Raw genomic sequence first — 24,891 nt, 5'->3', positions numbered from 1 at the left:
TTTTTTTTTCAGTTTCATCCCGGAAAAATTACCTACCGCTTAGTCATACAAAATGGAAAAAGCTTTCATATATAGAAATATATCTTTCTTTCGCCCAGAGCACTCGAAGTTTAGAAAAATAACGAAATTTTGTTGTTTTTCGTCAATCTTTTATGATTACTGAACTCACTACTACTGAAATGTAGTTGTTCCTTAACGTTAATTTTGAAACACGAGGAACACGAAAAATTTCGAATTACTTATGCTTTTCAAAAAACACAATTTTGTGTAGTAAACATAGCAATATTACGTATTTTCTGATAATTTTATTTTAAATTTTAGTTAACAAACGGTGAACATATTTTATCAGTTTCAATTTTGTTACTGAAAAGAATGAACTTTTAAGTTAGCTTTTTAAGTGCGATGCGCGAACAGAAGATGTAATTTGAAGTGAACATTTTTTTTCTCATTCTGCTTATGTAGACGATAGCCATAATTTCCTAGGTATATGGATAGAAAAAAAAATTTTAATGTTTTTCGGCCCACCCTAGTGCGCACCTTTCAGAAATAAGGAAAAATATTTTAAATGATATGCATATTTTATTTAAATTCTAGAAATGGGCTATATATGCTTTTATGATATAAAAAGAATAAACATAGCAGACGAAAAGATTTTAGTTCGAATGCCTTAGAATTAGCGCTCTGTTTTCAGTGGTGATATTACTGAAAAATCGTCTTCTTTTTTTTAAAAATTAAAGAAACTTTAGCAATGGATCATTTAGCAAAGTCTTATTTAAGTATTCAGAATTTCGATAAAATCGGGGAATCTAAAGCCATGAGCTCCAGTGGTAAATTTTAAATCATTCAAATTTTTTTAAAAAAAATTCCTGTTATTACTAAGTTTTTGAAATTCTTATTGAATAAATGTATTATATTTTAAGTAGTATTTAAGAACGACATAATTTTGTACCAACAACTCGCTTAAACATCCAACAAATTGTTTAAAGCTTAACCTTTAACTGCTGTGAGCGGTCTGAGAGACTGCTGAGGGTTTTCTAACCGTCGTTTCCACCCCTAAAAACGAAGAATGTTCCCTGTCCTTCCTCCTACCTTCCCAAACCCATCCCACAAGGTCACATATCCAGTTTCACACTTCTAGCTTTAGAACCTAAATACCAACGTAAAATTTTAAATTAGGCAAAAAGGCAATATTATATTTGTAGTCATTAGGTTATTTTGAAGCAGAAGACATGAAAAATGTGCACAGCCCTCACCGGGATTCGAACGCTGGACCTCTCGAATACGCGTCGAGTATGCTTCCAGTTACACAATGAAAGCATGCGGAAAGCTGGGACAAAATACCTTGGGCGACTGGGAATTAGAGGACCCATTTGCCAAATTCTTGTGGAGACAAATTATCGGTTAACAGTTTTTAGTTCGGGCACCATTTGTAGAGTCATTCGGTTATTTCGAAGAAGGAGACGTAAAAAATGAGCAATGCCCTCGCAAGGATTCGAGCCCTGAACCTCACGAAGATACGTCGAACATGATTCCAGTTTCAGCACGAAGACATGCGGAAAGGAGGGAGAAAACACCTTCGAGATTTATAATGTATTTCTCCCCCTTCCGGCATGCCTTCGTGGTGTAAAGGTTAGCACTCTCGAATGCGTATTTGAGAGGTCCATGTTCGAGTCTCAGGGAGGGCACTGCACATTTTTCTCATCTACAGCATCAAAATAACCTAATGATTCCAAGGGGTGCCCAAATTAAAAGGTGGTGGATGATGATTCTTGATTCTTCACCACCAGGATTTGGCAACTGAGTCCCCTAATCCCCAGTCGATCTTTAAAAGAGGGAGTATTCAAGGTATTTCTCTTTCTGGCATGCCTTTGTGCTGTTACGGTTAGCACACTCGGCGCGTATTCGAGATGTCCAGGTTCGAGTCCCGGCTAGGACATTGCTAATTTTTTCAAGGTTTCCTGTATAAAAAAAATTCATAATGTCTCCATAGACTTTTCAAATAAATGTCTATTGCTTTCAAGGGCAAATTCTGGTTCCTCTTCCCGGCAGCAAAAATAGCTTTGCCTTTGTGTTAGAAACAGTGATCGGACACAAAGCTTCAAGTGCAAAATATTCTTATTTTTCAAGAAGACAGACCTGTGTCAGCCCAGCCTCGGAAACAATAAAAACTTTTATTTTAAATTTACGCTTATGTAAGTTTAATTTTTGCTTGATTTTACATTGATACTTTAAATAATGTTAGTGCATTATTTTTTAATCAACAACCATTACTTACTCAATTAAAAGGTCATTTTTGATGCATACTGCTTCAAACAATAATTCTAAAAATATAAAAAAATCGTTACTATAATTTTTATACACATTTATATTTAATGAAATAGATCATTCAAATGTCAATGTATCAATCAGATAAATTACACAAACCTGGAAAAAATTTTAAAAAAAGCTTTAAATTTGAAATTCATCGCACCGAATTGTGTTTTTGGTTTTACAATCTGGTCAGAATATAATATTTGAAATATATTTTGCATGAAGCATATTTTGCATTTCTAACCTTCCTTTTCTTCAATATGATGATATATAGTCCTTATTGTTACATCCTATATCTTAAAACATAGTAAATATTAAAATATCGTGCACGTAATTTTCGAAACTAGTTCATTGATTAAAAATTAATAAATGATGACAACTTTTCTTTAATAGAAATATATTCCATATTCACAATAAAGGATAAAATTTTAAAGCAGTACAGATATCCAAATTATCGAATTTTCTTCATTTTTAATGACTATATATACTAATTATTTTAACTATTATACTAACATATTATACTAATTATTTTAACATATAAGAAGTTTTCAGAATTTTCATGTGTAAATAAACAGTTCAAAATGGAATAATTTATGCACATTTTAGTAGTTAACAATGCAATATAAACGGAAAATTTACAATTTTTTAGAACTAGCTTAATAAATAAAATTTCATAAGTGTCCTGTATTTGAAAGCATTTGAATAAGAAGTATTGTGAGTTCAGCATCATGAATATAATACATTACGTCCTTAACGTCGCAATCACTCGACCACAGTCACATATGGAATTGTTCCAAAGAACTACAAAAAAAGAACCACTTGACTGCAAAAGGGAAATAAGAAGCTATCTTCACTTCCGTCTATTGTTTTCTCTTCCTATGGTAACTGATATTTTTAATCAGTTACTATTTTATGTTTTAAATTTCAAAGAAAATCAGCAAAAGATCATTTTCATATAATTTATAAAGTCTAGTTCTCTTAAGGAGCATACACTATAGACCATTAAAAAGACTACTGAAGCGGTCTTGTGAAACAAAACAAAACTCAGAGGAAGGGTGTATAAAAGACACTTTCATTCGAACACAAACTTAACAATTACCCAACTTGGGCTTACACAAGCCAAACACTTCTGGATTAACAGAAATACATACGTTGAACAAATTCAAAATGTGGTAGTTTGGCCTAACTGTTCATAGGATAATTTAACGTGCAGGCAAGGCTCTGGTTTGTAGAAATCCATTGAGACAAAGCCAAATGGCTAGAAGCACTCAAAGCAACTCAATCAAGTCACTAATAATCACGGCACAATGTGGGCTGGAAGTAAGCAGACACGCTCTAAAATTAACTTCCGAAACTCTTGCTTAAGTAGTAGTACTTCTTTATACCTTTATCAAAATAAACGCTCACTGTTTCCTTTAGTTTCTGGCATGAAAAGAGAGTAATAAGAAAGTAGTAAAACTTAAAATGAACTATTAGTACAAAATAAATAGATAAACCTCACAACTCTATTTAAAATGCTGCAGATGTTCTTGTATATGCTTTAATGAAAACTAAGTTAAACTTTTGTTTCTCGATGTCAGTATATTAAATAACTAATCGTAACTAACCTGGAATATTTGCTGCTAGTAGAAGGTGAACATGATTTTCATATTCTGAGGAATCTGATAGTATATGGCACAGAGTTTGAATGATGCTCACTTGAAATGAGGAATCTGGAGACAGAATCATCTTTTTGATAATTACGGAGAAATCCGAAGTTTTACTTGAATTCTCAAAAAACATACCAAATCTTCTAGGTTCTTTGCTTAAGAATACTTTTAGTAGTGCTGTAAAGCAAATAAACAAATTACAGGAAAAATGGAAATAAAATTTATAACTAGAATACATTATAGGTAAAACTTAATGCACTGCATGACAAATTAAATAAACTTTAAATTTTGAACTATTATAGCAACATTCGATCACGTAAAAGAAAATACTTATTTGATATTACCTTAAGGATTTTGTAAGCACCATTGGAATTCTAAGAAATGATTCATATTTTAGTTAGTCTCCTAATCCATGCAACTGGCAAATATGCAGAAAGAAAGATCGAAGCAAGGTGTTAGGAATTTGTCTGAAGTCTAGTCTAATTTTATTGTTAAGAGTTATTCTTATGCCTTCTGGCTATCTCTCTTAGTATTTTATTTAATAAAATGATTTATTTAATAAAATGATTCGGACTCTGATGCGACATTATCATAGTAAACAATGAGCTTTCAATCTGAAAATTACTTTTTCAAGTTTCAATGAATCTTGTTTAATCTATTGCCATGGAAAAATTTAAACAATTCGTTAAAAACATCAGCAAGAAGGAAACTGCTATGTAAAAATTCTTCAATAAATCAACAGTTTTTATTCATATTTTTCTGAGTATTCTTTAAGTTTCCACTCCAGTTTGCCAAATTCGCATTATATTTTTATTGGTCTATAGTAAATCAATATTCGCAGCAGATGCACTACAGTACTGATATTTGTTTTCACATAATTAAAATTATTTAGCCTAGATGTCTATACAGTGAGTTATAGAAATTTATTTAGAAAAAGAATTAATATACAGCGTACAACTGATTGGGGTAAGGCTCTGTACACCCTATTATATCCACAGATGATGATTTGAAAAATATTAAGTAGAGTTAAATTACTTCGAGTGTTAACGTGACATATATGAACATTACTATGGAAATACATTCAAACTCAATCCAATAAAAAGGTTATGTTATTTATATTAGATTACATTCCAAATATTTAGAATATTGTTAAAGGGCCTTTACAGATGCACTGAATAAGTTGATATATACATGTAAGGTAAAAAATCTGATGCGGACACCGCATGACTTCCTTGTACAGAATATTAAATCATACGCATTTTTTGCTGCATTTCATTTAAACGTATTTTCTCGAATTTCATTAGAGATAGATTTCTCATTCAATCAATTTAGTTTTCACTTCGCGGCAAGGCAAAAATAATAAAAACTCAAAATACCTTCACTAAGAATTGAAAAATATAGAAAAACATAAAACACCAAATACAGTTAAAACAATTAAAAACAGTATCTGGCTGCTATAGCAAAAAGAATTTGGCCTAATCGCATTTACACAGCTTTCAAGTTGTTGATAATTCTACAAGTATTGCATGCAGATTAACTAAAGGCATAAAAATCTTAAATGGATGATAAGAAAAACATAATTCGATTATTTTTAAAGCAATAAATGCACAGTTTACCAACATATAAAAATAAAAATACTGAGCTCACTGAACCGAGTAATACTCGTTTTTGAGTTATGCGAGATACATACAAATGTACGCACGTACAGGCGATAAAAAAATGTCTTCTGAATCCATTTTAAATTAGTTTTATTAATTCGTTTGAGGAAAAAGAGTCTTTTATTTTGTCCTTACGTACAGATGTCACGCAAAAACGTTAAATTGGATTCGCTAGTGGTCAAAATGGATATTTTCGTTGAAATATGCCACCCGGAATTTTCGTGATTACAATACTTCCTTTACTTCGTAGAAGGAAGTAAAAAGTATATAAAATAAAATTCTTCTGTCAACGAAGATACAGCTCTGACTTTAGTTTTATAACAGCCCCATAAATCCTCTTTTTTATTTGAATATCCTGCCTTTCTTCTTAAAACTAGGTATATGCTTATAAGATTTTATGTTAATTAACCAGTTATTATGATTTAACTATAATTTCTTTCTTTCGTAGTTCTCACTAGAATACGAATTAGTTGTCTGTGCATTTAATCCGACTGCCTGAATGTTTACAGTTAGAACTTCTAGCAGCCTTAGCATATTTGGTATGTATAGCTTATGTAACTCTGGCATATTTGGTGACAAACAGTTTGAAAAATAAACCAACGCAGAAAGTGAAACAATGCAAAATGCCGTTTGGAGACTAATAGTCCTTTCAATCTAACGACCCTTTGGGCTAATAATGATTGCTATGATTACCTCTTAGTGTTAAAAATGCACTTCCCTTGCATATTATACTGTAACTATATATAACTCGGTCTAAAACATGATTATGGCTACTACAACAATTTTAACAAATATTTTATTCCTTCAATTTGAGCAACATATTGCTACGGAAAAAAAAAGAATTTATCAACTCAAAAAGTTAAATTTGGATAAAAATGAGTTTTTAAAAATATATTATTAATACCGATTCACTCATCACGCTACTCTCAAGTGAGACCCTAAGATTTCAGGCGGGTTTCATCTTTCCCTAGTTTCTGATATTCAGCTTAAGGTAAGTAAGTAATACTTCAAGTTTTACTATGAAATTTAACACTTATTTAATCCTACTTTCTTGGGTTATTGAAGGAAAATTAAGAGAGCTAGCATTAATTAACTTAAGGAAATTAGAAGTTCAATCACAAATAATATGAAAATAGTCAAAGGCTCCACCCAACAAGCTAATAATTATACCTACTAACTTGAAAGACACCACCATTTAGCACAGCCATTTTATATTAATAGCTGTTAGCACTAACTGGAAAGACAAAAATTTCGCCAAAGGAGAAAAGGAACAGAGAGGCACTCAACAGATCTTTCCCTCTGTTTATATTTATTCTGCTCTCTCTTCTCCTTCTAAAGTTCGTGTATGTGTGTGTGTTAGTAAGACAAAGCCTCTAGGGCTATCTGCCTAAGGGGAGGGATGCCTTCGTGGAGGACTTTCTAAGGGAAACTGGCTCGTATACACGTTACACATGGGGAAAACCACAAAAACGCCCATGCAGCCAGCCCGTTCGCGGGATTAAGAACGTCGGACCGAACTACCAGTGTTCAGCGACTTTACCGCTCGCTCGGCCGCTGGTGAGCCTCCTTCTAAAGTTTGACCAGCGTCAGAACGGTAAAGATGTTGAATGCTATTATTTCGACCTGTGGTCGAATCTCGGCGAATGGGCTAGCTGCATGGGCGTTTGCGTATTTTTCCCCATGTATAAAGGGTTAGTTTTCCTTAAAAAGTCTTCCACAAAGGCATCCCTTCCTGTAGGCAGATAGCCTTCCGAGTCCTTTGTCATAATCAAATAAAAAAAAACATTTCCTAAAAATCACAACTTTCTCCTGTGCTAAGATATACATCTTCTGGACAGTTTGGTAGTGAGACAATAGAAATGATAGAAAAAGGCTAATTTTTGAAAAATCAGGTTAAAGCTTGGCGGCTGTGAAGGCAGAAAGTAAAAATAAATTTTTGACATATTTCGGAGCACAAATGTAATTTTTTTAAGTAATTTTTTTTAGTTTTCTTAAAAAAATTTAAGACACAGATTTCAGCTTCAGTGATACATCTCATAATTAATAATGGATATCAAAATCACGTTGTTGCAGAATTATCGCGAAACAGGTCACTTTAAAGATATGAGCATTGCAAATTAGCAACAAAGGCTACATCTCTAAATTATCAGTAAAAGAAGTATAAATTCATCAAAATTGATATCTGAAGAGGTATTTTACTTCAGAAATAATTACAAATATTTGGATATGGTAATTTATTTCTAACAATTTTTAAAATATCTAATAAAAAGATGATGATAATTTAAATAAAATGATAATTTACTTCTAATAATTTTTAAAATGTATCATAAAACGTGAAATAACATCTAAATAAATGCATTTGGATATCAGTTAATTATGGCAAAGCTCACTAGGGCTATCTGCCTAAGGGGAGGAATGCCTTCGTGGAGGACTTTCTAGGGGGAACTGGCTCGTATACACGTTACACATGGGGAGAATCATGAAAACACCCATGCAGCCAACCCGTTCGCGGGATTCGAAACTCAGACCGAACTACCAGTGTTCAGCGACGTTACTGCTCGGCCGCTGGTGGGCCCACACAATCGGAAGGCGTTATACTTTTTAGAGTTTCAGTTATTAAGTCAAAAGTATTTTTTGCTGAACCACAACTTAAAATTTTTCGATAGCCCAAAATTGGTAAATTTCCTTGTAATTCACCAAAAATTTCACTTCTTCTTTAATTAAAATTTTACAGTAGATATAAATTAAAATTTTACAGTAGATATTCGTTTTACACCGAAACATAAAAATTTGCTTGATATGGTTTTTGCATCAAATAAAAGATACATGTTAACATTCATTTAAATATATAAAAAACTGAATTAAAACTGAGAGATAGTAGAATTGCATAATTTTGTCAGAGCTGCATCATTAAATTCATTTCAGAAGATTATATTACCTAAATTCAAAATGGTATGTTTAGCTTTGATCGATCATTAGCTCAAAAAGGGCTATTAGTCTAGAAATGGGATTTTGCATCCGTTCGCTATAAATGGGGCATCATTTTTCAAGTTGTTGCCACCAAATATTATCGGCCTGTATTATTTTTAAAGAAATTAAACAATAAAGAATTTGCTCGTACGTATGCATGTTTCCTCCCATTGTGAAAAACCAACGGTACCTAGAGCCATCAGATTTTGAACAACGTAGTCTTCCACCCTAACATGTGCACCAAAAGCCCGAATTTTTAACTTCGAATTCGTTTTATTTTTAATTTCGTATTTTTTAAACTTTAATGAAGTTTTGGTTAACAAATTCAACAATTTGAAAGCGAGCAATAGCAAGACTGTACGGAATAAAACATTTTTTATCTCCAGTGCGCGAGACTGTCTATTGGGAATTCTAAAGATATGGTTTTTTTTTTAATGATTTGTGGTTTTGCTGTTGAACTGAATTTCATGTTGCGAAAGTGCAAAAAAAACGTGATCCTTAGTAAATAAACTTAACACACAAAAAGTTAATAACAGAAGAGACAAGAATGTTTTTGTTAGCCATCTTACTAAGAAATCTGAATATTGATATGATGAACTGCGAAAAGACTGAAAAAATATAAAAATGTAGGTGAACACTTAACACTGCATCGAGAATTCTAAATATACGTTGCTATGCGTTTTTAATTTAACTGTATGTAGCGAGCGGAAGTACGAAGAAAACGATGCTTAAATAATAAAAAAAATATCTTATCAGGAGGGAAATGCAACAGCAGACTGATAGACTGCGCTCAGCTAGAATGTAAATAGCCCTAACAAACCCCTTTGGGTGACTGTTAAAATCTGAAATCTTTGAGATTTTTTAAAAATAATTTTTGTCTTATTTTTATAATTTAATAGTTTGATGGAAAACTCTAAAAGACTGTTAAAATTTGAAATTTTTCAGATTTTTTTTAAATAAGATTTTTTCTTATTTTATAATTTAATAGTTTGATGGGAATATCTAAAAGGCTGAGCTTCTAACGTCATTTTTCAGTCGAGCATAAAATTCACTATCTCTTGATTTATTAATGCCAACGTGCAGTTATACTTTAAAGAAATGTAATTTTCTTCGCTAAATCTGAATATTTAGTCCATTTTGGATTATAATGGATTACAGTGGCCTGCAACTCTTGATACCTCCACATGGGTACAATTTCTATCTTCAGTGCAAATAAAATATTTTCTTGCTTTATGGGGTAATCGTGGTCTATAGCTTAGCCTTTTATCTGAGAGATGTTAAAAGACTCGAAAGAACCGTTTCACTTATTCACTCGATATTTCCTTCCATGTTGCTGACGATATCATTTCTTAGTTTGTATAGCATTGCATTGGTATCATTCTGATAATAATATTATTATCAATTTGATAATAATATCATTTCTTAATTGTCTAGCAGATTTTTAGAAATTATTACTTCCAGTTTTAAATGCTTTTAACGTTGGAAGGCTTGAGGCTATATAGGCAATTAATTTTGAAACAAAATAAAACTATAATTTCTTTCTGATGAAGTATGGGAATCAAAATGTTGCTTTCTTCAATATATATAAATTTTTACATGAAAGGAAAGAATATCTGGTAACATATGATACAGTTGGAAGAATTCAGATTTTATGCAAGGTGACACCTGGATAGATCAAAATCAAATACAAGGTTAATAGGCAAATCAGCTGAGTTTCACCTTTAAATACAGTTAGGAATAGATTATCTGGTAAGAGCCTTGGATGACTGGTAGGTAGCAAATAAACGACTAGTGTAGTCCTAGGTTCGATGGTGCCAATTCCTTCAAGGTTCGAGGACAAGGGTTGAAACCCTGGGTCTGGTTCGGCGGGAGGGTGTGGACTCGTACCCTTCTAATGTGGAGGAATGAGGAATGTCGAATAAGTTAAGGTAAGACCATCTACCTAAGGAAAGAAAATTGTGGCTGTGGAATTCAAATGCACATCAGAATAATATTGGTACATGTGATAGAGCGCTTAGAAATGCAAGGAACTTTTTATTGAGACTGAACTTGGACAAAATATGGGCTTTCCAAAATGGAAAAATAGTTTGATCGGAATATTTTCAAATATAGTATATTTTTAATTGAAAAATCAAAAATATTTTTAATTTTTAAGGTTTTGAAAGTCAAGAAAATAAGCCAGCAAATCGCATCAACATTTTTCATTAATTTCAAAAGGAACTTTAGGATTGTATTAACATTTATTTCCATAGTAATAAAATTCCCAATCACTCTAGCTGCAGAACAATACATTGGTCGCCCCGACGGTACAATGGCTAGGGGAGGTAAACCGCTGAGTTGGCTTCCGACCCAGGTATAGATATATTCATGCAGAATTGGTTACCAACTCGACGGGAGTCAACCACTAGCTACCAGGCCGCACCCCTGGGCAGCCCTGGCTGAGCAGACGACATTTATAAAATGCAAAAAAGAGATATACATGTGCATACAAGGCACTTGAAGAAGAGTACAATCATAATATATGTATATGCATATCAATACCAACTCATATACAGATATATATACACACTTACATACATAAATATTCCGAAAGATATAAAAGTATACATACTCTCACTCATATTGATATATACATCCATACATATACGTTATCATGATAGGTATAAAGTTTACAAGAAGCATGCCATTGAGGTACGCGTGATCCTTAGTATAAATTAGGTACCATAAATAAAAGATATAAACATGTACAGATACATTACAGCACTCAGATACAGTACGAACTTTATGTATGAGAACCTGGCACAGCATGAATACAAAATTACATATCGAACATACATATCACATACTCTGTTGCTGACATATAGAACTAGCATATATAGACTTTTATGACTACTATCTTCCAGCGTCAGAAGAGTAATTGCTAGTACAGTAGCCAATTATTGTTTCCAGTTTCCGCTGGGCAACTCTGTTACTTTGTAGATTCTAGAACCAATTTGGCCAGAATCTGGCTCCTGGTTACTTGAGGCTGTAAAGTGCTGTGTGTGGGCAGGAGAACACAAAATGGTCTGGATGACCCTCCTCCCCACATTCACAGTTACCATTCTCTCTCAAGCCAAAGCGGCAGAGGTATGAAGGAAAGGGCCCATGACTAGTGAGGAAATACGTCATGTAATTGCTATTAGTTTGGATTGTTGTCTTGAACTTGGGAATGAGATTGTAAACACGTCTCCCTGTGGAGGCTTGATCCCAACGTTCTTGCCACATTCCTAGGAGCTGATGGAATGTCCGACTCTTTAGGTCCGAGACTGGCCTAAGGGTCGGGACTTCTCGCAAAGTGGATGAATCCACTGCTTCCTTTGCGAAAACATCTGCTCTCTCATTTCCTTGTATTCCCGTATGAGCTGGCACTCGGATGAATGAGGGTCTTTGCGAAGCAGGCATGTGGGTTAGAATGTCTCTAATGCTGCTGACGATAAATGGCTAAGGGAGCCTACTAGGGTAACGAAAGGCCCGGGTTCAAATCCCGGAGAAGATGTAGATGTTTGTAAATGTATAGTGTCTGTGCGGCATGGCGACATCCTAAATATGCTACGAGCCGAAAGTTCTCTCGTGTGGAGTGGTGGAAGGTAAAAGGAGTGGGAGACCCCCGGATCTTTCCCCAGGATGCTCTCCCTTAAAATTGGTGTGAAAAATAGAAATCCAACCTCTCTTTGGAGTAGAGTCTGGCAATCATTGTTCCATGTAATATGGACAAGCCAACGACAACAATGCAATGCACGTTTTATTTATTAATTTTTGAATTATTAATTTAACTCGAAAACTCATTTTTAATCTTTTTCATCATAAGAAAACGTTTCAAATTTCAAGAGACATCATCTATTTTTAAAGATTGAATTTTCATTATTTATAAAACTGCTTACGAGAATGCTTTTAAAGTTTCCATTCAAAATAATAAATTTTTGCGTACGGCGTACAAGTAAGATGATTAGCAAATCAAACCAAATTGATTTTTTTTTAAGGCACAGATAAGGTTTAGAGTTAACTCTTCTCAGTGGTATATTAAACAGTATACATAAATTAGCTACCTGTAAACACAGACAACAAACTGAAAGTAATACAAATTCCGAAAATTTGCTCTTGGCTTAAGAAAAGATAAAATCAAAGGGTCCACGTGGTTCAAAGGGTCAATTTTTTTTTTTTTTTTTTTTTTTCGAGATATGAAAAACTGTCCTTATCAGTATAAAATAAAATTGAAGCTTTAACAGCTCTACAATCTTCAGACAGCTTCAAACTGCAATGAGACGTAATGCAAACTAACACAAAATGTATGTGGATATTGCTAACAAACTTTCATAATTAATTTCAGTTTTATATTATTTAAATATTGGATCAAAATTTTCGTCTATTTGAAGAATGATGTGCAGTAGGAGAATATATTGCATATTCTTATAACCACATTTCTTACTGTTTGAATCTTCAAATAAAATTCGTGGGAAATGATATCAACTATTTAAATATCTGATATGGACATCATATGACTTCTTTGAACGGTCTTTAAATTATACAAATTTTTCCCTGCGTGTCATTTAAACTTATTTCCTCGAATTTCATTACAGATATATTTCTCATTCAATTAATTCAATTCTCATTTTGTGGGAAGGCAAAAATGCATAAAAACTCCAAACAATTTCATTAAAAAGTGTAAAATACAAAAACATAAAACACCAAATACAGTTAAGAACAGTTAAAAACATGTATTTAATTAACTAAATTTCAATAGGTTAAATAAATTTTAATAAGTAAATTTTAATAAATAAATTTTAATAAGTTAACCTTTTCACAATTAAAACTAGAGTATAAGGTATTTCTCCCTACTTCTTGGCATGCCTTCGTGGTGCGGTGGTCTGCAAGCTGAGCGCGTATTCCAGAGGTCCGTGGTTCGATTCCCAGCGAAGGCGTTGCTCATTTTTCATCTTTCCGACCTCGAAATAATCTAATGTATCTACAATGGCGCCCGAACTAAAAAAAAAAAGGTGGTAGATGAGGATTCTCCACACCCAGGATTTAGCCATTAGGTCCTTTAAAAACCCAGTCGCCCTTTAAAAGGGGGACTATATAAGGTATTTCTCTTGCCTTCTTGGCATGCCTTAATGGTGTGGTGGTCTGCACGCTGGGCGCGTATTCTAGAGATCCGTGGTTCGATTCCCGGCGAAGGCGTTGCTCATTTTTCATCTCTCCGGCCCCGAAATAACCTAATGTCTCTAACAGAGTTTCTACGCAAAAACCAGTAACTCGGCCAGCAGGCATGAAGGCAGATTTTCCTGTGCACAAAACTGAACGTTTACGTTCGGTCCCACTTGGCAAAAAATCTGATGTGTACACCACATGACTTCCTTGTATTGGAATATTAAATTATACGCATTTTTTCTTGCATTTCATTTAAACTTATTGGATTGAATTAAATCTACTTCGCCGACAGCGCATAAACCACAATGGAATAAATGAATTCTTTAAAATTCACTCTAGTATTTGTTTACCATAGCGACACTCTGGCGCTAGATTCACTTAACATTATTAATAATTATATAACAGTTAACTTATATAATAATTATATAACGGAAACTAAGTTAACTTATATATTTCGTTCATATTATAACTCATAATGCACAAAATTTATATCATTTAAAGAATAGAATTATCTAATCGTTGCCACATGTTCTATTCAAATACTATAATAAAGCTAGAATGATGTATAAAAGAAATTAAGCAAAGAAAACAAAAAAGAAACAATTTTTCACAGATGATTGAGTATTTCTCATTCAATTAATTTAGTTCTCACTTCGCGAGAAGTCAAAAATACATAAAAACTCAAAATATCTATATTAAAAATTACGAAGTAAATCTCAAACACTTATTTCCTCGAAAAAATTGCAGAAAGAATTAAGCATGATTTAATTGGCAATAATAAATGAATGCGTTATCTTTGTTGTTGGGAAGCTAAGTTTCTCTAGATCCGAAACAAATCTACTAGCCTCCTGTTTCAAATGTAAACATCAATGGCCGCCATTAAAAAAGGCTTAGCGGCAATTAAACAACTATAAAATTGCTGATAATTCTAAAAATATTGCACACAGATTTACTAAAGACATAAAATCCTTAACCGGAAGATAAAAATAACATTATTCAATCATTCTTAAAGCAAAAAATGTACAATTTACAAACATATAAGAGTAAAGAAACTGAGATCACCGAGCCAGGTAACAGAGTGGATATATATATAAATATATTTATATACGTTTGGTGCGGCCGATTGCAACCAAAATACGAGGTGCACATCTACATGTTATAGCAGTCCTATATACAAAATTTCAACGTTCTGAGGCTACTCGTTTTTGAGTTATGCGAGATACGCACGTACGTACATACGTTCGTACAGACGCTACGAAAAATTCTCTTCAGAATACATTTTAAAGCAGTTTTATAATTTTTTTGAAGGAAAAGAGTATTTTATTCTGTCCTTACGTACAGATATCACGCAAAAACATCGTTAAATTGCATTCGATAGCGGTCAAAATGGATATTTTCGTTGAAATATGCTGCCTGAAACTTTTCGCGATTGCAATACTTCCTTTTTACTTCGTACAAGGAAGTAAAAAACACTGAAGCTTTTGCACCAATTGATTTAATTCACTATTCTACTAAGAGTTTCAAATTTAAACAAATGGCGGACGCGTTAGGCTTAGTACCGCTTACAACTTTTAAATTCTTGATAACTTTACAACTATTGCACGCCGATCAACTAAACGCATAAAAACCTTAACCGGAAAATAAGAAAAATATAATTCAATCATCTTTAAAGCAAAAAATGAACGATTTGACAACACGTAAGAAAACTAAGCTCATGGAGCCAAATGACAGGGTGGGTTTGTATATTTATATACGTTTGGTGAGGCCGATTGCAACCAAAAAGGGAGATGCACAATTGCACGTTACAGCAATTTTCATACAAAATTTTTAAGTTCTGAGACTACTCGTAGTTTTTGAGTTACATAAGATGTAGATATACGTACAGACGTCACGAAAAAGTTATTTCTGAAACCATTTTAAATCCGTTTTACAGTTCGCTTTGGAAAAGAAGAGTTCTTTATTCTGTCCGTTCTACAGATATTATACGCGAAAGTTTTCGTGATTACAATACTTCTTTCACTTCGTATAAGGAAGTGAAAAAGGTCTAGTCAATTTTTTTTAATGAAGAATATGTTAACAGAAAAACATTTTACGTTTATATATGTATATGATTTTTAGATATACTTTGCGTATATTTTTATATCATGTTTCCAAACTTCGGTTTGGTTCTTTTAAATATGAAAGCATTACAGTATGTCACACTTCGAGAGGCAATTTATTTGATTTTACAGTCTTTTAAATATAACTATCGCTATAAATGAAATAAAGCTATTATTGATCTAGTGAAGCCCATAAAGCAATTAAAAAAATAATACCAAGTGTATTCTTCGTTAAATCTTTCTTTTGATCATGAGTCAGAATACTCAATATTCCACTGACTATCAAACGGTCGGTAGCGGATAAAGCATCATCACTGGTACGGGAATCGGCTGAAAAGATTTGAATCAACAAGTATACGACAGCAGACTTCACTTCCTCTGATGGATAAGTCATCCCATTCACTACGAATTGCAGAAACTTGCCTGAAACAACAATTAAAAAAACTCCAGTTTTAGGTTTTTATGCTTGCAATTACAAAATAAGTTTCAAATTCAGGGAATGATGAGAAAAAAAAGAGAAAAAAATTTAAAAAATATCGTTGGAGTGAAAATCTAAAATAAAACAGAGCCCTCCGATGAGAGGGAAAAAATTCCGCAACTACTGGGATAAGTTATTTTTGAAATAGCTGTTGGGGCGAATTTGAAGTAGAAATATGTTGGGTGGTGTTTTCGAAAGGATACCAAAATAACGTTGTTGTAAGTGTATTGTGCAAAATATCCATGACCCACTTTTTAGCTATCAGTAATTATTGAAAAGTAGCTAAATTTAGAAGAAGTATAATAACTGTTGCGTAACAAAACATTATTTGCCGCATTTCGCCAGCTAAATTGCATTATCTAATAATTGTGCACGGCTTCATCATCATTCAGTATATATATATAAATTTACTAAGCGGTTATCGAGTACATTATCTCCTTTGAGAAAGGTAGTAGAATTTTAGTTGAATGAAATAACTTGTAAGCATTTAAAAATGAATCTTGAACACTTTTTAAAAAAGAAACATCAAATATGAGCCATGAAAAAGTTGACAATGGAAAGATTTAAAAAATGAAAAGTATTCAATTGACCAAGTAATTACCGTCACTGTTCGGAAATTGGTTGACTTTTCAAGGGTAGCAAACTAACCCCCCGATCAATTAACAATAATTAATCAATGCGAAGATGTTTTATCTTTTACTCAAGTAAGAATTATAATGCCAAACTGGTGAGTTTAAGCCAAGTGGGTAGATTTTAAGTGAGATGAATTATTAATTATTAATAATAAATTCATTAAATTAATAATTCAAAATGAATTCTATCCCTCAAAGCGGCACGAGTTTTTGGATTTATCATGAAGACCTGCAGCATTTATTAGCTAAATTTATATAATTACTTAGTTTAGCCTCTATTGTCATAAACCTAATTCATTAAAATTACATTTACATTGGGCCCACCAGCGGCCGAGCGGTAAAATCGCTGAACACTGGTAGTTCGGTCCGAGGTTCGAATCCCGCGAACGGGCTGGCTGCATGGGCGTTTTCGTGGTTTTCCCCGTGTGTAACGTGTATACGAGCCAGTTTCCCTTAGAAAGTCCTCCACGAAGGCATCCCTCCTCTTAGGCAGATAGCCCTCGAGGCTTTGCCATAATCTCACACACACATTTACATTATTAAAGAAAGTAAGGAAGCAAAATATCTTAAGTTATAAGCTAATATGATAGCGAGTGACAAAAAATCTTAATGACCGGATAGTCATGCCGCTCAGAGGGATAGAATTCATTATGAATGTGGCCATTCCGTTTAGCTAATAATTTTTTTTTAAAAACATGGGATATTATTATTTGGATGAGTAGTACTAATATTTTCTCACTTGAATAAAGTGTCTCCGGCACCCTCGCTTTCATTTACGTTAATTCAAAGTAATCTTTAGAAGCATAATAAACAAAATGCAAATTTTGCAAAAAATTATTAAATATAAAAGTTGACAAATATTTACAGAAAATAAGGTACATTAAAATGTACATTTTAAGTAATAAGTTACATTAATACCTTAGTAATAAGGTATCTACAGAACCTTTGTAATAAAATATTTACAGAAAAAAATGTACAAGTACATTTTAATGTACCTTATTTAAGTAATAAGGTACATTAGTACCTTAGTGATAAGGTAAATTAAAAATGTACTTCTACCTTATTTTCTGTAAATATTTTTCAACTTATATATTTAATAATTTTTTGCAAAGATTGCATTCTGTTTATTATGTTTTTAAAGATTACATTGAATTAACATAAATGAAAGCGAGGGTGCCGAGGGTACATTTTATTCGAGAAAATATTACTACTACTCACCCTAAAAACAATATCTCGCGTTTTTTTTTTTTTTTTTTTTTTTTTTTTTAAATTATAAACTAAACGGAATGGCCACATTCATAATGAATTCTATATAGCACATTAACTTAAATTCATCTCACTTAAAATCCACCTACTTGGCTTAAACTCAACTTACCAGTTTGGCATCATAATTCATACTTGAGTAAAAGATGAAAAACCTTCACATTTATTAATTATTGCTAATTGATCGGAGGTTAGTTTGTTCCCCTTGAAAAGTAAACTAATTTCCGATCAGTGACGATAATTACTTGGTCAATTGATTACTTTTTCATTTTTTAAATGTTTCCAGTTTCAATTTTTTCATGCCTCATATTTGATGTATCTTTTTTTAAAAAAATTTCAAGATCCATTTTCAAATGCTTACAAGTTATTTCATTCAAGTAAAATTCTTCTAACTTTCTCAAATGAGATAATATACTCGATGATCCATTAGTGAATAAATTATTATTTTGTTACTTTGCAGTTTACTTATTTTATTACTTTATTATATTACCGTTATGTTATTACTTTATTATATTACCGTTATGCTCAAGCGTAAAATCCGTTATTTCATAGAAAACTAGGTATTTCATGAAATAACTACATAAGAATATAAAGTTATTGAATTCTACGATTTAGCTAGGTATTCTATAGAACAGATTTTCTTAAACTGAGGGTCGCGACCCCTTTGGGGGTCACCAAAAATTTTAGCAGTTTTGATATTTCTTTAACTTATTATATTATTGTAATTTTACAATTACCAAATATTTTTACACAATATATCTGAAAATAGATAAAGATAAGATAATACACACAAATAAAAAAACGAAAACGTTTCGACGCATTCTTTGTATAATATAAACGTTCATTTTCCTTGCTTTGCACGTGACGCTATCACTTCGTCTGTTACTTATTTAAAATTTTGACTTTGTTCTATGTCTTAAAATTAGAAATTAAAGTTAATGACCTAAAACTGCAATAGTATATTACAGTACAAGTGAAAAATTTGTCAGTTTCGCTTACGCATGTGTCGGATTTGCGCAATGCTTATGAGGGTCCCACAAAATTTTCATAAATATTATGGGTGTCCTTGGGGTCGCGAAAATAATCTGAGTGATAAAAAAGGGTCGCGACTGAAAAAGGTTTCAGAAGCCTTGCTATAGAATAAAGATTACTTGGTCGTTAAAGTATGAAATACGGCAATCAAAAGTTCTACCAACCGGTTCTAGTTGCTTCTAGTCAGTTTTGAACCGCTTATAGCTGCTTTGCAATGATATGTGTGTGTCTGCGCTTCATGCCGCTGCTTTAAGACGTATAATTTACACGGTGTATTTATGTTAGCGTTTTACATTTTGGATTATTAATAAATATTTTTGCCACCTGTTTTCAAGCAATGACTTCTGCAGATATGGGACCAACCTGTAAATAAGAGAGATTTAATGCGAGAGAGATTTGAATCTTTATTAAATAAGCGTGGGCAAAGGAAAACTGTTCTCACTTACTAGTTAAAAATAATTAACGTTGATAGCAAAGTAAAAAAGTGCTAAAACAGCACATAAAAAAGTACCACGTGACTATTGGTTATTGCAAGCATTAGAATAACCTTTAAGTCTAAGGAGTAGAAAAGTTAATCGTGCGAGTAACAGATGCAAAACCTGATGTGATAGTTTATTGCTCAAATGACCTTGCTCTTTGTATGTGTGACAAGCACATGTATGTTTTAATGACATGCAAATGTATTTTTCGAGAGATTTTAGCTGTTTATGAGCAATTAATTTATAAAATAACTTTAAAATTGCATATTTTCCACTTTAACAGTCTGTCATTAATTATTTCATAGAATAACTAGGTAAAATATGAAATTTTTCATCTATTATATACTTTAACTGACTTGTCTAGTTATTTCATGAAATACCTAGTTATTCTATGAAGTAACTGAATTATACATTTTAACGGTAGCATACACTAAATATCATGCATATATACTACATCATATATACTATATATATATATATATATATACTAAACATCATTTATGGTGTATATATATAAATACGTATTACCTTATAAAAATTATTAATTTTTTATTATTACTTTTATTATATTTACAAATTGTTTTATTAAAAATAATATATAATAAATATATGCCCTTATAAAAATTATTAAAACAATTTTAATTAATAATTTATTAAAATGTTTTTAAAAAATATTTTCAAAGCCTTCTAAGCAATTTGCATCTTACTTTATTATAAATTTAAGAATACTTTTAATTCAATCTATAGTATTTTCCCAGGAGAGTATAATCTATTTCTTCTAATTTATAAATTTTAAGTTTTGCTACATATTAACAGAAGTTTATAAACTTCAAATTGAGATTCTAAATTATTAAAGTTGCGTGTGCAGCAAAATTAATTAAATAAACTAAGAGAAAATGATTAAATCAAAAAAGGAGGGGTCTAACAGTCTAACAGGAAACACATACATCAAAACAGAAAGAAAGATAAAACAACTCCTTATGACTTATACAGAGGCTGTTCACACATTTTTAGACGATTTTACTTTGTTATAAAAAATATTGTCTGCTCAGAATTTTTTTTTTCAAACTACAACTATATTTTTAAGTATAAATTACTGTCTGCTACTTGACAATTCTAAAAAAAATTCTAAAATGATCCTACAGTGGCGCCCGAACTATAAAAAGGGTGGCGGATGATGATTCTGCACCAACAGGATTTGGCGATCTTGTGCCCCAATAACCAGTCGCCCTTTAAAATGGGGAATATATAAGGTATTTCTCCCGCGTTCTTAGCATGGCTTCGTGCAGTAGTAGTTACAGCTCTCGGAGCGTATCGAAGGGTCCGAGGTTCGAGTCCCGGCGAGGGCATGGCACGTTTTTTTCATCTCTCCTGCTTCGAAATAAACTAATGTCTCTACAGCATGAATAGTAAAAAGCATTTGCTGAGTGCAATTGAAAGATATGATTTAAATGATCGGTAGATACAAATAAAGATGCGAATAGTGTGGTATAAGTTATTAATTAAGAACTAATAGTGTAGTACTATATTTTACTAAAATAGTTTAAAAATATTAGGGTACATTTGTAAAGCAAACATGAGTGTCTTCAAGAAATAGATATCTGATGTGGACACTACTTAATTGTTTTGTATGCAGTAATAAATTATACACATTTTTCACTGCACTTCATTTTAACTTATTTTCTCGAATTTCATTAGACACATATTTCTTATTCAATCAATTCAGTTCTCACTTCACGGCAAGGCAAAAACGCATTAAAAAACAAAGCATCTTCATTAAAAATTGTATAATACAGAAAAACCTAAAACACCAGATACAGCTAAAAACAGTTAAAGAAAAAACAATTTTTACAATGAAAATTAGAGTTTTACGCAAAAACAAGCAATTCGGCCATCGGGTAAGAAGACAGATTTTCGGCACACAAAATTTATATTTAACTTTTGATTCCACTGGGAAAAAAAGTCACTGAATTTGATGCACCAATTGATTTAATTCACTGTTCTATTAAGAGTTTCAAATGTAAACAAATAGCAGCCTCGTTAGGCCTAGCTCTACTTAAACTTTTAAATTGTTAATAATTTTATAACTATTGGCTGAAATTAACAGAAGGTATAAGAACCTTAACTGGAACGTAACAAAAACATGATCAGCCACTTTTAGAAGTGACAGAGCTTCACAAAGTGAAAAAGTTAGTAACGCGTTTGTCCACCTCTGGCCCTTATGCAAGCAGTTATACGGCTTGGCATCGATTGATAGAGGTTGCGGATGTCCTCCTGAGGGATATCGTGCCAAATTCTGTCCAACTGGCACGTTAGATCGTCAACATCCCGAGCTGGTTGGGAGGGCCCTGCCCATAATGCTTCAAACGTGCTCAATAGGAGAGAGATCCGGTGACCTTGCTGGCCAAGGTAATGTTCAGTAAGCACTAAGCCAAGTAGTAGAAACACGTGCAATGTGGAGGCGGGCATTATCTTGCTGAAATGTAAGCCCAGGGTGGCGTGACATAAAAAGCAACACAACGGGGCTTCAGAATTTCGTCGACGTTCCGCTGTGTTGTTAGGTTGCGGCGGATAACAACCAAAGGGGTCCTAATATGAAATGAAATGGTACCCCAGACAATCACTTCTGGTAGTCCGCCTGTCTGCCGGAAGACAGTCAGATTGGTATCACACCTCTGTCCGGGGCGCCTTCAGACTCGCCTTCGAGGGGCATCGGGGATCAGTTCAAAGCGCGACTCATCACTGAAGACTATTCTACTCCAGTCAGCGACATTCCAGTGCGAATGAGCCCGACACCACTGCAAACGGGCTTGACGTTGTACAGACGTCAATGGTAGTCGGCGCAAGGGGCGCCGTGACCTCAGTCCCTTTTCTATGAGTCGTCTATGAATGGTCCTTGCGGTCACTGAAACCCTAGCTGCACGTACAATCGATGATAATGATGCATCTGGGGCTGTGAGTGCCGCTCTGACGATTGCTCGGTCTTCACGTTCTGTCGTTTCTCTAGGCCTACCGCTTCCTTCTTGACGCTGTGTGCGGCCATGGTTCACCCATTCCTGCCAACATCGTCTAATAGTGGCATCGCTCCTGCTCAAATGTCGAGCTATTCGCCGATAAGATCAACCGGCTTCTGTGAGCCCAACTACACGACTCTCTCAAATTCTGACATCTGCGCATATCGTTCGCGCACGTGTATGCGAGGTATAATTACTGTCTACCGGAGTACACGGAATGAAATTCGTGAAGAATTTTATTTACGCGGAGCTAGAATAGTACATGAGTACACAATGAAATTTAGAATTTAGAAGTACATCTAGGAAACCTGTTAGAGCTGGCAACAAAACATGAAAATATATTAAGTTATGTAGTAAACTAGTGATGAACAATCATAATTAAATAACTAATAATTTGAATTTCATGATTTAGATCAAATGCATTTGCCAAGCTGAATTGCAATGAGTTCTACCCAGTTGATGTGGCTTGAAACGTCGTAGGTCGGCGGCAGTCACGTGAGGAGTTACCCTGCTGTAAACTGACCTCGGCCAATGCTTCTTGAAAGTTCACACACCGGTGGAAAAAGAAACAGTAATTGCAGGTAAGCACAGTCAAATAATAAAGTGAAAATGAAGAATTCACACTTAAAAACGCACAATACTTGTAAAGCATAGTAAAATAAATGTATACACAATGAAACAGCAATAGGACACTTGATGAACCAACAACACAGCGGTTTTAGTCCTGTACTCTGTAGCTGTTATTCTCAAAACGCGAAGTGGTGAATTTATCGTAACTTCTCCTCTTAAATATCTTGCCATTTGCGCAGATCAGATGCGCTGTAGCGACAACCGTTCATTCATTGGCAGCCAAATTTTTTTTTTTTTTTTTTTTTTTTGTCTAAGTGTGTGTGTATATATACACGTTTGGTGCGACCGATTGTAACGAAAAAGAAAAAGCACAACTACATGTTATAGCAGTCTCATATAACCAAAATTTCAACATTATGCAGATAATCGTTTTAGATTTATGCGATATACATATATTTGTACGAACGTACCCACAGACGTCACGAAAAATTCTTACGATCCACTATGGAAAAGATTCCTGTATTCTGTCCGTGCGTACAGGTGTCGCGAAAAACAATTATTTAAATAGATTCAAGTGTGGACAAAATGGATATCGTTGAATTATGATGCTTGAAATTTTTTTGCGATTACAATACTTCTTTTATTTCTAACAAGGAATAAAAAAGCTTTTGCACAGTTGATCAATGCCAGTACATGTAAGGCATTTTTGATTTGTAGGCAAAAGTAAATTTAAACGCGAGCGTTCTGTGGCGATTAAGGAATCATAAATCATGCAATACACTCTATAAAATAAAAAATGACGCACAAAGAGTTTAAGAGTTATCCGAATGAGACGAAATTTCGTAACTTATTTTCGTTGGAAGGAATATGCAATTGATTAATTTTTAGCAGCCAGTGACTGACTAGCTGGAGCTCCAGCTTATTGCAACGGAGCATCCTGATGAGGTATAAAATACAGGGCATTCAATTGCTATGAAATAACTTCCATGAGAATGTGGTTCCCTCCTCACGCGTCAACTATACCAGTACCTCTCAGACGAATTAGCGAACAGTATGATCATATGTGATTATCTTAGAATGGACGTGCCATTGGAAAAATTGAAAGCAAGGTGGTCAAGGTGCAGGAGTGCTAACGTTTGGGTCGGAGCAATGCTACCATTCAAAGATGTTGGCAGGAGTGGGTGAACCATTGCCGTACAAAGCGTCAGAAGAAGGCAGCGTTCAACCGAGAGCGACTACAGAACACGAGAACAGAGTGATCATCCGATCGATGCTCACAGCTTCTGATGTGTTCCTGTTAACGACATGACATGTAACCGATACACCAGTGACTGCAGTGACCACTGATAGGCGACTAAGTGATTCAGGGCTGAGGTCACGCAAGCTGTTGGGCCGACTGCCCCTCACCGCTCCATACCGCAAAATACGTTTTCAGTGTTGTCGAGCGCATTCGAACTGGGATTCATGAACTGAAGCAGAATTATAAAGGGGTGTTCAAATGAAAAGGTAAGAAACGACACTATGGACATATTGAAGTCTTTATTTCAAGT

At 33.5% G+C, this 24,891-nt stretch overlaps 1 protein-coding gene across 10 annotated transcripts in view; it reads right to left on the bottom strand.

The window, feature by feature from the left end:
* LOC118181277 (meiosis inhibitor protein 1-like) overlaps nt 1–24,891 on the bottom strand; it is a 223,644-nt gene that overhangs the window by 115,910 nt on the left and 82,843 nt on the right. For all 10 annotated transcript variants that reach the window (XR_015041844.1, XR_015041845.1, XR_015041843.1 and 7 more), the window contains exons 5-7: nt 16,090–16,296; nt 3,918–4,136; nt 2,276–2,321 (exon numbers count right to left, since the gene is read on the bottom strand). Coding sequence is in view for 7 of the 10 variants with exons in the window: in XM_085819592.1 (XP_085675718.1) it covers nt 2,276–2,321; nt 3,918–4,136; nt 16,090–16,296 (472 nt within the window). In the remaining 3 variants the exon portion in view is untranslated. The remainder of the gene's footprint in view (nt 1–2,275; nt 2,322–3,917; nt 4,137–16,089; nt 16,297–24,891) is intronic.

The sequence above is a fragment of the Stegodyphus dumicola genome, chromosome 6 (genome assembly GCF_044657685.1).
Source record: "Stegodyphus dumicola isolate Sdum_Otavi_A_Nest chromosome 6, ASM4465768v1".
In the NCBI taxonomy this organism is placed as follows: Eukaryota; Metazoa; Arthropoda; class Arachnida; order Araneae; family Eresidae; genus Stegodyphus; species Stegodyphus dumicola.
The sequence above is the reverse complement of the archived record's forward strand: the minus strand, read 5'-3'. Positions and strand labels throughout refer to the sequence as shown.